Source organism: Gymnodraco acuticeps, unplaced genomic scaffold (assembly GCF_902827175.1).
Source record: "Gymnodraco acuticeps unplaced genomic scaffold, fGymAcu1.1, whole genome shotgun sequence".
Classification (NCBI taxonomy): Eukaryota; Metazoa; Chordata; class Actinopteri; order Perciformes; family Bathydraconidae; genus Gymnodraco; species Gymnodraco acuticeps.
Window position 1 is genome coordinate 4986461 of NW_022992250.1, and position 17940 is coordinate 5004400.

Here is a 17940-nt window from a genome sequence, read left to right on the forward strand (position 1 = left end):
AATCCAGGTAAAATAAATGACGTAAAAAAAGGCAAACCTTTATGGGAGTTTTATGTAGCAATGATTTCTGTTCTTTCCACTACTCTACTGATGAACTCCAATCAATGCCAGTGGTGTATTTAAACCGCATTGACTATTTTGGATCATCACATGTTTCACAAGGAAGGTGTCAGAATTTAAAGAACAAGATGGCAGCCACATTCAGAAATGGTAATCACCTCCTGAAGTGATTCGAGGAACAACTGCAGCATAATTATTTGGTTGAACTTGAAATACATATTAACTGGCACAAAGAGAGGCGGAGAAGGGACACAGGGAGACTTGCATCATCTTAAATTAAATGTTTTATTATTTTTTCAGACAAACCATGGTTCATTGTCACCATGGCTCCATCTCACCAGTTGCTTGGCAACCAACTCCTCATTGGAACTGATGCAACTACTCAGGACTTCATAATTACAGGCTCTTTATCAGTAGTTGGCAAAAACAAAAAGACAATAGGATTGCATGATAAAATGATCTAATGAAGCTGGATTACAAAGGAATTAATTTGATATCTGTAGCTTATGTTAAAAAACAAATGCATGTTAAAGCTGCTGTTTCGGTCAGTTTCTAGCATTTGCATGTGTCTGTGGTTCTTTGTGTTTTATCTATTTCCTTGCTGGCCAAGCAAGTGATTCCTCCAGCCAGGTGTTGGGTTCTCCCCCCTGGGGGAGGGCAGAGCTCCCGTATCAGAGGGGCTCTTCTGGGCACGAGGGAGAGCCAGGGAATTCACGAAAAGGCCTGCAAGGTAATTAAACCTCTGTGAACAATTTGAGATGTGAAAATCTGAAATGTTCTCAAATGTGGTTTGAGAATTCATGCCTGGGATTTGGGGGTTCAACTTAAATTGAGCTGACAGGTGGGGAAGGAAACCTTTAAAAAATAACAATGATGTCCTCTTAGGTCCCATTACAAAGGCTTCTGTGTAATTATTTAACGTCAGTGCAGTCTCATTAATGCATACAGTGACCTTCACTGTGATTCTGGCAGCCGAGGGACTGTGATTATGACTAAATCTGTGATCATCATCATTTCATATTCCCACAAGATGAATGAGAACTTTTAATTGTAACCTTAAATGTCTAACAAAAGAGGAGAATTAAGGCCTTCATTAAGAGTTTAATGACAAAAGATGATAATTGGGTTTTAAAGAAAAGTCATTATGGAATAAAATGGAAGCCAAACCCTCGGCTTATTATCTCTCTAAGCACATTTTCAGAAATGGCGTTTATTTTGTATTCAATTTATATCAGTGTTGAACTTAATGCATTGTTTATAATTATCTTTCAAGTCTACTAAAGTGAAAGCAGTGTTGTAAGACTGATAACTATGTGTTTAATAAGGATGTATGCTACTTTTGAATAACTAGGCCTCGTTTTCTCACCCAGGTTTGGTCTCTTGCAGGACGAGTCTCTCTGGCTGGAGTCGGAGGACGCTGATGTGCTCTCTGTGGAGCTGGACTTCACAGAATCCACTGATGGTACTGGCGCTTTTGGAGGATTTGATTTGGGCTTGGCCGTCACTCCCACTGATCCCGAGTTGCTGTAGTCTGGATGACAACACCAATAACAGGTCATTAAAGCCATGAGTTGCCTTTAGTGTAATTTATTAACCTAATAAGAGGAACTGTGCTTTCACAAACACAGTGACAGTACAATATTTCTTCAAGTCACCAAAAATGTAACTTGAGTGATGATCTTTCCTTCCTGCAGCGGTCAGACTATACAACCAGTTGACCCCCACCCACACACCACAACCCAGACTATATCACCCCTTGCTGCTGAATACCAACAAACTATGTGCAATATATAAATGCCGTTAATAACTGTGTAATATATACCTGGCTGCTAAATCCTTAGAACTGTTACAAGGTGTGAATTTTAAATTATGTAACTTTTTATTTTGTATTATATCATAACTTAGTACTTTTTTTGTGGCTCTTTTTCCTGCTGTAACTACGCAAATGTCCCCTCCGTGGGACTAATAAAGGTATTCTGATTCTGAATCAACATCAAGCTATGTTTGGCTGCCGTACCAGAATACTCATCAAGTCGAAAACGTCCAAAGCAGAGGTGAATCCTCCACTGTTTCCTGACATTTTCCTTCATCAGACAGTGGAATAGGAAGATGAAAAGTCCTGGAGAATACATAAAAGAAAGATAAGGTCATGAGCTTAGAAGGACAATATTGGATCTTTGGTGGCTCTTTTGGCCCTCAGCAGTTATTTGTAGTCTCGATCGAGCAAGCCATTTCTATCCCAGAAGTGAGAAGTTGAAAGGGTTTCTTTGTGTCACTCTCAGACATAAAAGAAAGCAATATAACAAAGGCCAGCCGAGGTAAAGGCAGTTGTGAAATAGTTGCATCATTCAGCCTCTGTTGAATGAACTTCTTTATTTTGTTGGTTTCTGTTTAACTGTGAACATGAGGAGGGATGTTGACGAAACCTGCGTACGTGTTTAGTAAACCTTCCTCTTCAACAATTTGTTAACCAACATGTCTTTCTATTCTTGTGCATTGGTCTTTACATGCTGCACATTTGCATATTTAGATATCATCCAGCATGGTTTTCATTGATTGTAGAACAATTGAAACCACAACCTTGCAGGGTGTTGAGTCCAGCGAAAAGGTAGAGCAGAACTACTCTGGCTGGTCCCACCGTGAAGAAGCCAACTGTCCAGGTGAGTCCCAGTAACAGAGTGATACTGGCCACGCCCTTCAGGTCGTGCATGAGTCCGCCGCGAATCCCAGCCGGCCTGTTGACTCGCATGTGACGAATCTGGATCAGAACCACGACAAAAACCTAAAAGGAGATTCAAAGGAAGATCTAGTTAAATACAGGAAAACAATAGACTACATAGGCAAGTGCCCTCAAAAAGGGAAAGAAAAAAGGGAATTAGGAGAATACTGTGATACATTTACCATTTAAGATGGGGGCATAGGCCATTCTTTAAGTAGTATGAGCATCTTGACAACAGTTCGGCAAATGTTATAGCTATTTACCGCAATGTTGAAGAGAAAGACCAGTGCGGCATAAGCAACCACGGACACGTAAAATGTCAGATCGTCCTGGAGCCAACAGCTGAGGGATGGAAACAAGTAGGAACGATTTAGAGGCTATCAAACCGCTAATTCAAGTTTTGATATCAATTTCAGTTTTTAGTTTGACTTTATTAAGACCAGCTTGATATGTCACTTGTATGTGGATCAAAAGGATTAAAAAATGTTTTGCAATATTTCTTTAACTGTTGGTGACAATAATACAAACATATAATCTTAATAATGTATACTCTTGTTTCATAATTGAGAAAATCCAGTCAAGTTTGAAGTTTGCTTGACACAAGATTTAAAAATTCTGTCTATTTCAGTCTTACTGCTGATTGAAACCCCTGTGTTTCAAATATGCCTCAGGACATACAGGATAAACTCACAAGTTGTCTAGAGTTGGCTTCAGGCTTTGTTGACCGTGTGTGTAGAGGTCACTGCCGTAGGCCTCTCTGTTCACGATAAGCACCAGGATGCAGATAACCAGAGGAATGCCTGGAGGGACAATTTAAATGCAGTTATAGCAAATAATAATTTTGGTTGTCACAATGGCCAGCAACAAAATGTTATGTCAGTCAGGTGAACAAACGACTCACCCCACCCCAGAGAGCAGAACTTTAGGATGTAAGAGGGCACGTAGACGTTGAAGACTTTGACGAATGCAAAGTACATGTTAAGGGCCTCTAACCCCATCCAGGTGAATGACGCCAGGAGGAAGTAATGCATTGTGGATGCTACAGCCACGCAGAGGCCGTACAGACCCCAGGAGGACAGCCACGAGTTGACCAGAAACACCAGGTTCAAGCCCAGCAGCGCCAGGGAGAGGTGGATCAGGATCTGAGAGGGGTAGTCCCGACGAAGCTTCCTGAGACGGAGATAAGCAGAGAAAACGAAAGGTAAGACAGAGAAACATCACAACATTTAAGTGGTTATTTGATTATGCTTAAATTATATTATTGTTATTCATTTAGGACACATGGTTGGTTATTATTTTCTCTTTATTTATGCTACACACTACACAAAGTTTAAACAAAAATCTAGTAGGAACAAGCTGATAGTTTTTATCCCTCCTTACAATCAAACAGACAAACCAAGTTGCAAACATGACCTCCCTAGTGGAGGTTTTAACAAGGTTTGAGTCTCACTCGAAAGCTGTGTAGGTGAGAACAGTGATTCCCAAAAACACTGAGGAGACTCCACATCCAACGTAAGTGATGATGGTGAGGATCTGCTCATTAGCCGGGTCCAACGGAGTCCTGGAGACGTCCTACACACACACAAACACAACAAGGCTTTATGAGCAAGAGTGTATTTATTTGTCTCGTGTCACAAATAACTAACAGTTACTGCTTTTGTGTCTAATACAAAGTATGTGACGTGAACAACTCTCAAATGATTAGCTTACTAAAGCACTAGAATGTGAAAAATGGTTGCGAAAATATGAATTAGTGTGAATTGCTGTCACAATAGGAGTTGTATCCATGATATGTTTGCAGTTTTACAGTACATTTGTCAGCATTTATAGCTTTCACAATAGATTAATTGCATTTGATTATTTCAAAGTTATATGCTCAAGGTTGTGATAAATTACAATGCCATTTGCCTTTTTGTGAAAGTAGTCTAGAACAGGAAGCATGTCCTACAATGACTTTGTCTAATCAAAAATAATCTGGGTCAAACTTTACTTGACAGTAGTTAATTTGTATTGTGCTTTGAGCGCCCTCTGCTGGTCAAATCTGAGTCTAACCACTTACCCCTTCTCTAAGACTACATCTATTAATACTGCTACCATTACCAAAACTCATAAGCATGCTAAAGTCACTGTGGAGCCAACGTTTATTCAGGAAAGAAATATAATAAACGCATACCAGAAGAACTCCGAAGTGTGTGAGATGATCACACAGGCACGTTGTGTACCGAGAGCTGCTGTTTTCTTTCCTGCAGCCGTCATCATCCCAGCCTCCGTGTCCATCTATGTGATGACACAGACATTCAGTACCACACAGTCCATCCAGAAAGTGCAGTGAGGATTTAAATCAGGACCTACTGTTTTTATTGAAGTTCCAGTACACGCACTGCACGTCCCTGTGAAGCTTCAACAGAGATGGGAATGAAATGGTTTTGTTAATCAAATGTGTTCAATCACTACATAAACAGCAGTGGTAACTCTGTATCAGATTTGATTTGTATAGCCTTGTTTTTAGTGGGCCGTTGATCCTACTGTGTTGGGTATTAGATGGTAGAGCATGACTTCCACGTCTTCATCCAGGTCTTTGATTGGAGTGCTGGCGTTGGTCACACTGGCTGATACCACAAAGGTGTTGAGGACGTGCCCCTGTTGGCTGTTCTGAAGAAAAGAATGAAATGTGTATGCAAGTTGGATTGTTTAATATATAACAGTCTACCCAGTATATTTGAAACATTGAGGGTTTCAAATAAATGTTTTATTGGAATTGTATGTGTTATATTTAATTTTATATTATTATTTATTACCTTGAAGAGCATTGGGATGCCGAAGAACTGAAACTTGACTCTGGGTGGGCTCTGGGTGGAGCTGTTCTCTGGGAAGCTGTGCTGCAGGACGGACGGCAGGGAGATGAAAGCCACTGTTTGGTTGAAGGGATAGCTGTTGATGAAGATCTACACAGAAATAATAAAAAAAACGTTTAATGCTCTTTTAAGCTCAGACACAGCCAGCCTTCATAAGAAAAACAACAGTCAAAGCAATTACTGACTATGGCTGGGCTTCATCATTTGAATTATACTTTCATGAAGGGTATATTCATTCAAATCAAGAGATTGATCCGTTTACATATACCTTATAGTTTTGTTCTATTGAATGGATTCTGGAAATCAGTTGGCTTTACCAATCCATATATAGAGGACATTTGTAGGTGGTGTTGTCACTTTACTAACCTCAGGCTTTTTGCCTGCGCGGTCAGATGACACTCCGAAAGTTAAACTGCTGAACTCTCCAGGAACTACATCCACCACTGAGATAGCAATGGAGGGGGCAGTCAGGGTGGAGGAGCCCTCGTAGCCCATCATCCTGTCTCCCACTGCCTCAGTGATGTTGAGGATCCTGAGGAGGAAACAGTAAGGAAACTGATTAGACGTCAAACAGAAAATCTGAGCCAGTCCCTTCAGTTTTCCCTCCTTACATGTTAGTAAAAGGCACCAGGTTGCTGTCAGACTCCAGTATGTTAGAGATGATGTTGATGAGAGCTTGGCCCAGGCATGGTGTGACCCTGCTGAGGTTCACAATGTCCTCCAGCTTGTTGAGGACTGTGGCCACCTCCTGGTAGTTCAGTGTGGAGTGGTCGCTCAATAAATCCTTAATCATCTCCACCACCTCCAGTGCATTTTCTGCAGATGAGTGATACAACATGTGGTGTTTTTACTTTAAAAAAATCCTGGTATTTACACTGATTGGTTGTTATGGGGATTTAAATGTACAAAACAGGTATGAACTTAGCAACATTGACTATTTTTGCATGCCAGCAACACTCAACAAAATGTGCCAACATGACAGTATCCCTGGTGTCACTGCCATCTGGTAAATGGCATATTCTGTTTGGATGTTCCCTTTTAGACCTTATTCCTAGTGTCGTTTTCTCCGCTTAAGACATCATATTAATTGGAATATTACCAATAATATTTCTGGAATACCTATTTTAATTAGCCGCATAAAGAACTTTGTATCTCTTTTGGAATAAGGACAAGAAAAAATGAATATTTTCTGCAAATAAACCAAGTCACTAACATTCCTCTAATACATCTGTTTTTAGGCAACTAAATACAGTATGTGATTATGGATTTTTTGGATCTTTGGCATTACATTTTGAACCATACATTTGAGATTGAATGTGTATAAGCTGACCGATAGAACATGAGACAGGCAAATAAGTAAAAAGTGTCCCACAGACCAGCAGTGACTTCAACATGATTCAGATCAGGGATGGTCTCCACCACCAGACCACAGTCCTCCAGGTCTGAGACCAGCCAGTGAGTACTGAGGCACAGTTTGCTGTCAGACAAACAGGTGGAGAGAGGGCTTTAAAAAAACACTTTTCAAACAAATGTTATGGTGCTTTTTTCTATATATGTTCTAGAATATATCCATATTTGCATAAAACAGATTTTAGATAGCTGGGAGGTTGTTGATCCTGGAAATTATACATCGATTAACTCGGTCATTAGTAACACCCACCTGCTGATTAATGATTTTACAGCCTAGCCTCTTACAGCTTATGAGCAGCCATTAATAGACATTGTCAACAAACAGAAAGGGCCCTAAACACAGTGAGAGGCAGATAAAAAGATATACCAACGGATGTAATCAATGGTGAAATAGGCCTGCAGTCACTCATGGGTTAGAGTCATGTGGACAAAGCAAACCAGCTAAACACATTTAGCCTTTTCTCAGCGTGCCTGCATGATAACAATGACAATTAGTCAGAGACCAAAGATGTCTTTCCTTTGCTTTTATTGTACTACCAACAGTGCTGTAACAACATTAAATACATTTTAAATGAAACCAAATAGACAGAAGCCGCCAAAGGAGCATATCGTCACCTCTGATCATAACTGGTAATGGCTTGGTATCAGAGATGAATCAACTGTCTTAGCGCTCACCATTGTCGTCTGGCGTGGCTTAGAGGGTTTTTTGGGCACGGCTGAGATGCATCTTTTCCTCCTGGAGTGTCGGGCCACACAAACAGGCCTTTCATCGTCAGGTAGGTTTCTGCGTTGCACTTAGTTATCACTACAACAGAGAGACAGAAAAAGAGAAGGAGAGGATAGTCTTTTCTTCTAGAATGTATTAACGATTGTGTTTAGTAATTGTATTCCTCTTTTAAACGATATGCTCTGTAACCTTTACTGAACCTCACTCACATATGCGGCTTATCTGTATGTCCTCAGTTACTATGGAGATCAATCCGTTGTTGTAGGGCGTCAGCAGTAGGTGTCGTATCTGCGTTTCTGTTTCCTGTGTGTCCAACTGCGACATCATGACCAAAACCTGGAAAATACAGCTCTCTCTGCAGACAGTAGAAGTTAAATGTGTTATGCAAAACGCTCTTTTGGTCCTATTATGATTTATCATGTAGTAAAACATTCCAGGTACATTTGGTGTATAAATCCTTAAAATTCATTGAAAATCTAAATTGAACCACACAAATTAGGATGCAGGGTGAGAAAGAAAGCACCGATACAGTTTAGTGATTAACTCATTGTATATCTTCCACCACATTTACTGTATTCCTTTTCCTTTGGTTTAATTTGTCCAAAATCTAGGTGAAATTGTGGAGAGCCTCAATATCCATACCTTGAAATGCTGGGCCCAAACATCTGGAAAAGAATACACATATTTACACAGCTTTAAAAACAAATGGCAGTTCAAGACAGAACATACAATGGTTACACAAATGTTAATAATTGCATATTCGTTAAATAAATTCCACCCCGCGTAGTACCAATTGTAAAATCAGGCTTCAAATCCTGTGAAATGTATTCATCTTGCTATATTTGTTCTCATTTATCTCATTGTCTCATTGTGTTTTTCTAAATTGATACCTTTTTAGGATAGAGAAAACTATTTCAAATATCAAGTTTGCCTACCAGCATATTTCTGTAGTTCTTATGTAGAAATAGTCTCAAAAATCATGCAAAAGATGCCATATTATATACATATACAAGTTTTAATTGTGACTAGATCTTTTTATGGTTACTTACTTTGTTAGCAGTGGATTGCAGTTTATCTTGATGCCTAAAAGTGAAATCAGTGTTTTACATTTTTCTGGAATAGGATGTTGAGTTAATGTTCTGGCAGCTACTGTACATCCCATACTGTACCTTTGAGTTTTGGGGAGCAGCTGAAGGTCAAGCACCATCATCATGTCATCTGGTAGACTGGAGTTAAGCTGTGGACAGTCAAATGTCACATTAACAACTAATCAATATTACTCAGACCTGAAGAACTTTTTTATCATCAGACCTACCCAGGTGGAAACTGTCTGTCCTGGGTCAGAGTCTCCTGTTAGGGAAATATTCATCTTAACCTCAAAATACAGCTCTGCAGAGGAGATCCAAACAAAATAAACAATTAGGTATCCTGTAGGGTACAACTAATAAAATAATATAATAATCCACACACAACTGATAATCTGACTGACCAGAGACATTTGCCGGGGTCATTGTATTCAAGGTTGTGACTGGAGCCGCAGTGGTAGGGACACTTGTGGGGTTGCTAGTGGTTTTAATGGATGTTGTGGTTTTAAATGTGGTGGTTGTGACTGAGGATTCTGTTACCTCTCCAGGAGGACTGGTGGTAACAGCGGAGAAACTTTCTAGAAACAGAGGAATGATAATTGTGAACCAGAAGGACTTAATCTGCAAAAAATCCACATGGGAGAGTGTGATTTCCTACCAACAGGTGTGGTGTGTATGCTGTCGCAATCAGCCTGCAGCTGGAGTTTCTCATTGGGGTCGTAGTAGATGTCCCTCAGTTCTGTGGGGATCATATTTTTCACGGTTGCCACGTTCAAGCTGGGGATAACGTTGATATGAACCAGGCAGTCAAACCTGCAGGGGAGACATCGAGGGTTTATACTGTCCTCTGCTGCGGTGGTTAACCTATTTTAGGCTTTAAATCCCTTGAAATTAAGCAATGTCCATATGTTAAGGCCTTAGTTTGGACGTAATTCACAAGCAGTTTAACCAATGAGTGTTTTTATTTTACTCATTGCAAGTACTGATTACTTTCTGCCTTGATTTACCATTTTACTTCTCTTTAGTGTATTCTGCCTCACTGTACAAGATTCAGACCAGCAGATTTATTGAAATACAAATGTGATTAATTAAAAGTTTTAAGAAGCTATGGCAATTTAGATGAACTTAAAAGAAACATAATTACAATAATATGTTACGTTGCAGATAGATATATCGTATAATTAATGGAACACTATGTGATCTATAATTATATCCTGCCCCCTATAGTTGACATTCTTAATGCCAAACCATTATCCGATTATATAATATTTAAAAAATAAATCATTGTGTGAAACAGTAACCCTGGACCATGTTACCTTTTTAAAGAGGGAGACCACCGCACCTGAAGAATAAAAGACATAGATTTCAAAGGTTTACTAAATATCACCACTGAGAAAATTCCTATATGCTTAGAGCCTAAGTGATAATGGAGTTTGGAGGGTAATACAAGTATCATAGTTTTTAAATTACTTAATAACAATTTATTGGCCAATATTGCCTCATAGTGAAAATATGTGATTTGTTATGTTTGGCGATATTAATCAAATTGAACTGAGAATTGGTCAACAAACCATCACTAGCACAGAGTGTCCGCGGGGTCTTAAAAAGTATTAAAAGTTGATAAATCAATTTAGTGAAAATGAATGCCATTAAAAAGTATTAAACGGCATTTTCCAAGGTATTACATTTTGTAGTTTGTTTTCAATAAGTATATAAATGGTCCAAAGAGGTTGTATTCTACAGTCTGCCTGAATGTAATCATGGCGTAGGTGTGTAGTGGGATTCTGTGTCGTTTATTTATGGCATCCCGTTGGGTTTGACGTCATCTGAACAGGACATCGCACGCTCACTGCTTGATAGCGCGAAGGTCCGTTTACGACGGTTGTTAAACAACATCGTTATGGGGAAATGCAAGTTTGCGTCCAAATGGTTGGAAGATAAGGAGGAAGGACAATCAATACTGAATAGTAAATGTGAGGTAAAGTGTGTCGCCAATGTAAGTGGCGATGAGGTCTTAAAATGTATGGAGAGGGTCTTAAAAAAGGTCTTAAAGGGTATTACATTTGACTTCAGGATTCCTGCATATACCCTATAGCACCACCAAAGAGCACATACAGTGTTCTAATGCATTTATCAATGTGTAGGCTTTAATGTGCTTCTTACCAGCTTGTTTTCATTCACAAAGCTGTTGTTTTTCCTGGATCTGCAAAAAAGATCACAAACACTCCCATTGGTTCCACCTCTCCGTCGTATACTATAAAATAGGGTTTAATTGACGGGACACAACATGACATTCGTAGATATTTTATTACAAAATACACTGAGAAAACTCCAATCTTCTCATACCTGGGTACTTCGAACACGGACACTCTGTTTAGGAAGAAGGTGCTCGGCAGAACCGTTCTGAGCTGCAGGAACAACAACACCAAAGCAACAGTGAGAATAAACAGTAATAATAATGTTAATAGTAAATCATCCGGAATATCTGTAGGTCAGGTAGTAAAATATTTCTTTGAGGTTCCTCCATTGTTTCTTTACCCAGGTATGTGCGATGTCTCTGGCCGTGTAGAGCTCTGTGTTGTTTTTCCCATCGGAGCGTATGATGAGAAACATCAGTCTCACTTCGTACACGGACCATTCTGCCAAAGAGAATACAAAACACCATTATGTAAATGTCAGTCAAGAAAAAGTAAAGGAGAAACAGTAACTATTAAAACATATGCACAAGAGAATTATGAATATCAAGTATGGTTAAGAATTCTTAGCATCATTATATTTTCAGTAAATCCTGAAAGTATTTTAATTTCTGATTGTTCCAGTTGAATTACAACTTCTGAAGCAGAACTCAAGGCTGCAATAAATCGTTTATACTGAAACAATTTATGCAGAACTACTTCTTCCCGTTATTGATAGTATCAACGGTATAAACGTTCCTGATATAACCTCTGTATTCAAATGAGTCAGATATTTATCTTTAGTCTGTAGATTGTCTTTGTTACCCTTTTTTAATGCGGTGTTCGTGACTGATCCTACTCAACTTAATTAATACTTTAATAAAATGAAAATGGAGATTTGTGTAATTCTGACAGGTTAATAGCTTTTTCTAACCAAATAATTATAATCGGTGATTTACAAAAAAAAGGTTATTTAGTTAAAAAAGGTTAATGAATATCAGCATTTCAGGACTCGGAGGTTGAAAATGAGTGCAGGTTCCTGCCTAGCAGAGTGAAAATAACAACGTATGACAGCTGTATGATTAATGCTTCTGATTTTAGTGTTATTGATCACAGAATGGCTTCAATATTTACTTAACTGACAAAGAGACAGGGGGTCAATATTTAATCTGAGGGCTGAGGACACACTGTAAACCAAAGACAGCCACGGTTGGACGAAGCTGTAAAACGCTTGATGAAACTGACAGGTGATTTACTGCATTAAAGTGAACCACTGTCTGTTGTAAACACTGTGGGACGCACCCAGGGGCGAAAATATCAATTTTGTTGTGACTTAACGTAGGGTTGATATAATTTCACACAAAACTGAAGAAACATATTTTAGTTAAAGTAGAGGACTCACCACACTCCAGGCTGGAATTTGAAAACACATCACAGACCGGGGTGTCCCAGTTGTCTCTCACCCACTTCACAACGTCCCCCTCTGTGCATCTCAGTGATGTCACATCCTGTTCGCTGCGTTCTCGCCCCCATAGCCGAAACAGAGATAATTTGCCCACCAGAGCTGGAAATGTAATACCGTTGACCACGCTGCGGGACGCACCGAGAGTAAGTGTCCCATTGGGGGACAGTTTGCGGGAAAGGGAGGGAGTATCTACATCGTGAGAGAGGAGAAGAAAACAGAGTAAAATAACGCTTTTTTGGGCATCTAGCGTCCTGTCATGTAGGGTTGATAGAACACACTTGATGAAACTCTGTATACTGGCCGAAATCACTTGATTGGATATTAGAGTGTTAAAAAAGGGAAATCGGATATGAACCATTGGCCTAAACTATCTGTCAATGACTGTCCTTGAGGTTATATTGAGCTTTTAGACGTATCCTATATCTGACATTGGAATTATAATTCCTCAGTTATTCTAAATACTCTCATTTAAGCGTTTTGAAATTTAAGTTCCTCTTTTGAATGTTTGAATGGTGCTTGGAAATTCCAAAATGCGGCTAAAAGTCGATTTAGGGTGGGGTGAAAGTTTGAATAAAAGAAGCAGCATTATTACAATTCAAGTCATATTGTGGGCTGTTTATTTTTTCCCTTAGTGGCCTAAAGTATTTTTTAACAGTTTGAGCATGACAGTTTTAGATAGCTGGGGTAAGCCAAGTGCATTCAAACAATAGTAATATGAACAGCTTAGTTGAGAGGGAAAGAGACGGTATTGGATTGGTATCGGCTGATCAAGGTTGTTACATTACATTACATTACATTTAGCTGACGCTTTTATCCAAAGCGACTTACAATAAGTACATTCGACCAGGAAGACACAACCTTGAAGAAAACAGAATCATATAAGTACATCAGGTTTCATAGAGCCAAACATTTCAAGTGCTACTCAACTGGCTTTAGGTAAGCCAGTCCTTTATTAGTATAAAAGTGCTTCGTTAATAGTTCTAACGCTCGAAGTGGTTGTGTATCGTTAATGAATATGCTGTGTCAAGCCCTCCTTCCTTGTAACCCAGTTGTTTAATACTAAACCCACCTGTTCTGATTCTCTCCTGATGGCCATCAATGTACAGGGCCAGTCTGCCTTTATGTTTCCAGGTCAGGCACATTGAGTACCATCGTGACCTACAAAGGTTGATACTACGCGTAGTCGACCACTCAGATCCAAACAACCAGACCAATAAGCGACGCTCCTTCATCGCTAAGCCCAGCTCTGTCTGGACCTCAGGATGACTGTACATGAAGGCGGTCCATGAAGAGGCGGCCTCTTCGGTCTAGATATGGTCGTTAAAAGATAATATGTTATTCTAATAACGTGTAATCTTCTAAATGTGCCCCTCCAAAGGTAGGGTTGGGAATTGAAACTCGGTTCCAGATGAGAACCGATAAGAAAATGCCGGGTACCAGGTACCCATACAAAATACACAATTTTGGTTCTGCTTAACGATTCCTAAACGCGGTAGACCCTGTATTCCACCGGGTCCGTGGCAAAAATATGCTGACAAAGACTATGTAACATTTGTAAACATATATTTTGTTTATTATATGACAAATATGCAAGACAATAAATGGCAAAGATATGTAGAAAATAAACGTATTTAAGACACGTTGATAACAAACGTAACGTGGGAGAAAATACGTTTCTGGCTAAACGTAATGGAGAATGTAGTTTAGTTCTGTGGGAACGTAAAAGAAGTGACGAATTAATGAAAAATCCAGGATTCGACATCACTACCATCAAAATACGGAGCGAAAAGTTTAACCACAAGAATCAAGACTATATGGGCTACCACTGAGCGACTCACAGTCTGTAAATTACCATTAAAAAAACCAAAAAAAAACCTGGACGTTTAGTTTTCGTTTTAAGGTCTTAACGTTTCATTTACAAATGCGCGTTCCCATGATGGTGGTGCATAATTTGACACAACACCGGCACCGCCCTTAATTTTTTTTAACCGACATCATGTAAATTGCGCTGACAGGCGGCAGAGGTCCACAGTTGCCCCGCAGCGAGGCTCCCCCCGCCCTCCGGTAGACAGTTCACGAGCTCAGTCACTTCATAACACCAAAGATGGGTCGCGGTGAACGCTCTAACGTGAGGCTCCACTACACTAAAAAAGAAAAAGACAAGGCACAGTGTAATGCCTGTTAATAGCTTGCCAAAGGCATAGCTGAGTTAAAATAAAGCACAGCTATTCTGCAATACATTTGTATTGCATGTATATTTTTGTATTTGTAAAAATGTCAGTTAAAGCTTAAAAGAATAAAGATATTTTTGTTATCTAAACGTTTGACCTCTTTCTTTTACAATTTTGGAATCGAAACGGGGAATCGATAAGAACCGGAATCGATAAGCAGAACCGTAATCGGAATCGATCAATTTAAAACGATACCCATCCCTACTCAAAGGTGTACCGTAGCAATGTAATTAGACTTATTTCATCGTCAGTACCTCAAAGTTTAGGTTCAGGCAGACGGTGAGCTCCTGCAGGGGGGGGATGGAGACCTGAGGCTTTAGTGTCCAGTTGCTGCACACGGTTGTGAATTGAACCACCTCCCCCCATAGACTGAGCCCAGAGACTGACAGAAAGGGAGAAAACACAGTGAATCATTAACGTGCAGCACATGAGATCTGTAGAGCAGCTGTGACGGTTTAAGTGTTTTATCTCTGAGGCGGCTTTTTGCCAGGCAGCTGTTTTTGATAAGAAAGAAGATGGGTAGAAAGACAATATATTTGGTTCTGCTGCATTGTTTTTGATCAGTACTGTTTCAAAATATCAATTTGACATTGTTATACCAGTGCAAAGTTAAATCAGTACTGTTGATCTGTACACAGCTACTGTAGATAGATTTTAATGAAACCTTGGAGTTTAAAGTCGGTATATATATTAACCCTGCAACAAACTATTATTTAAAAAAACAAGTAAGTGATTTGGTTGCTTTTATGATTTATTTCTTAATAATATAGGTTAAAATATATTAAAAAGCATTTTGCAGAGCCTACTTATTTGTGATTATTTTCATTTTACATTAATCTGCCAATTATTTTCTAAAAAAAGTGATTAATCTTGAAATACTAAAAAGAAAAGTAGCAGTAAAAATGTCCATCCCAGTTTCTCAAAGTCCAAGCTGGTATCTTTTTAATGTATTGTCCTGTCAGACCTAAACCCATAGAAACTAAAGTAAACAGCGAGTGTTTAACGTTTGCTTTAACTTCTCACATTGGCTTCAAGCTTTTGGCCTTTCATACATGCACTATATGACCCTATATAGAAGTACATAGTTTGACTACTGTTTGCTTTAGATATTCCAGACATATTTACAATCGACACAGTGACTTTCGCACGGATGCACATGTTTAGTTTACTGAGTTTAGAGTGAGACACGGTCTTCTATCGCTGAAACAAGTCAAATTATTTCAATTGTCATTTCATTTAATCGTTTATTTAGCAGGGACATTAATGAACATGATTTTAGCTTGGAGCTAATTTCCATCCGCAGTCCCTCACATAAAACATTTAAGAACATGACAATTATACACATGGCAAAAACAAATACATGATGTGCAAAAAGTGCAAAAGAGCAAGAGCAGCATACACAAGTATTTACCACATGGCAGTACAATCTAGCAGCAACGACATATAAAGTGCAAGAGAAGATACAAGAGCTACTTAAAGTGCAAGAGGAGATACCCCTGTATTAAAGTGCATTTAGCGGTGATCTGTTTGTTTCTCAACCATTCTTTGAGTTGACCTTTAAAACTGTTGAGAGTGGGACAGTCCCGTATCTCAGTTGGGAGGCTATTCCAAAAGAGCTGCCTTTAATGGAGAGGACATTTTGTCCAAAAGTGGTCCGTCTACGGTGGACCTCACAGTCTCCTCTGGTTTCTGACCTCGTGCAGCGTCCAGTGTTTTTTGTGGATGAATTCCCCTAAGGGAGGGGGGGGGGGGGGGGGGCAGTCCATGTATCGTCTTATTCTTGTATAACCATATTTAAAATTATTATTAAATCTATTGTGATCCTCCCCGCCAATCTTTAGAAGTTTTAATCAATACATTACAAAATATTTATCATTTTGCAAGTATATCAAATTAAAATGTTACAATTTAGAGACATTCAAAAATGTTGTTGTATTTGTATTTTATGGGCGTGAATGCAGTTTATTTTCTATCATTTATCAAGTCAAATCTATTTAAAACATTGACCTACCTTGCTCCACAGTGTTCAGCAGAGACAGAGTGATAAACACATTCAGGAATCTTTGAAGGAAAGGCATCACAAATCTAGAAAGAAAAGAGGTTTTAACCCAATCAGTATTTTTCTTATATCTTAGTATTTTTGCATATTACGTGAATAAAGCAAGTTAAAAATTTTTTTGACATATTTAACACTGTGCTCATTAATAATTCTACTACTTTTTGAGATTTCAAGTTTACATTTTCAAGATTTCCTCACCTAAACATTTAAAAAGTGCAATACACTTGTCTTAAAACAATGTTCAAGCCTAGAGACAAATTAATTAAGTACTTACCTGCATCAATGAAATAGCCCTGAGAGCAAAGGAGATCTCTAAATCCTGTTCCAGACTCTGGAGATGTAGCAGAGATTATACACGCTGCTTCAAAGCAGACGGATGAAGCACAAACCTGTCTCTGCAAACAAGGAGGGTGTGTGTGGAGTGAGAGCAGTGTATTGATGCTGTGATTGGTCCACTTGTGTTATTATGTGGGTCTGTACCTGTGTGCAGGTGAGAGAGCTAGAGGGAAGGAGATGGTTATGGACATATTGAATGAATATCTTACCAATTAAAAAATGTACTCATACAGAGACACCGTGACTTTTGACAGACATGCACTGCTTTGTGTCAACAACTTATAAGTGGTGGTACATGTTGATGTTTCGGTGTGTGCTATGTTCACTATCTGTGTTAAATGAGTGACATTAAGAATGCTATCAGTCTTTCAAAGATTTTTTGTAAACTATAATTAGTTTCTGTCCGAACGCTTTTAGAAAAAAGGTCATAAAGTCAGCTTTATCCATAGAGCATATTTCATTATGAAGAAACTCGATGAGATCTACATTTAAAAGAGAAAAGAAAGGGGGAAAAGAACAGAGGCATAACAACACAGTATATTTGCACACACACTCACACACACTCACACTCACACACACACACACACACACACACACACACACACACACACACACACACACACACACACACACACACACACACACACACACACACTCACTAACAGAAGGCATGGTGCTACACTTCCTTTTTTACATGGGTTAATAATATTTAACCAGTGGATTTTCCAGTTCCCATTTTTAGCCCACACCCACCCAGAGTATTGCCCTTCCAAACACCCCTTCACCCCCAACCCCAGATCAAACATCACACTTAACCAC

The 17940-nt window shown here is 39.1% G+C and overlaps 1 protein-coding gene across 1 annotated transcript; it reads right to left on the bottom strand.

Moving 5' to 3' along the window:
• Positions 1–455: 455 nt before the first annotated feature.
• Positions 456–8095, bottom strand: LOC117540157 (adhesion G-protein coupled receptor G4). Its single transcript, XM_034206687.1, has 17 exons — positions 7981–8095; positions 7720–7849; positions 7011–7111; positions 6246–6450; positions 6001–6166; positions 5578–5724; positions 5306–5431; positions 5132–5177; positions 4953–5056; positions 4230–4351; positions 3681–3949; positions 3471–3579; positions 3043–3121; positions 2641–2842; positions 2078–2179; positions 1427–1591; positions 456–783 (listed from the first exon to the last, which is right to left on the bottom strand). The coding sequence occupies exons 1-17, from the start codon at positions 8093–8095 to the stop codon at positions 647–649; spliced, it is 2325 nt and encodes a 774-aa protein (XP_034062578.1). The 3' UTR covers positions 456–646.
• Between the last annotated feature and the right edge of the window lie 9845 nt (positions 8096–17940).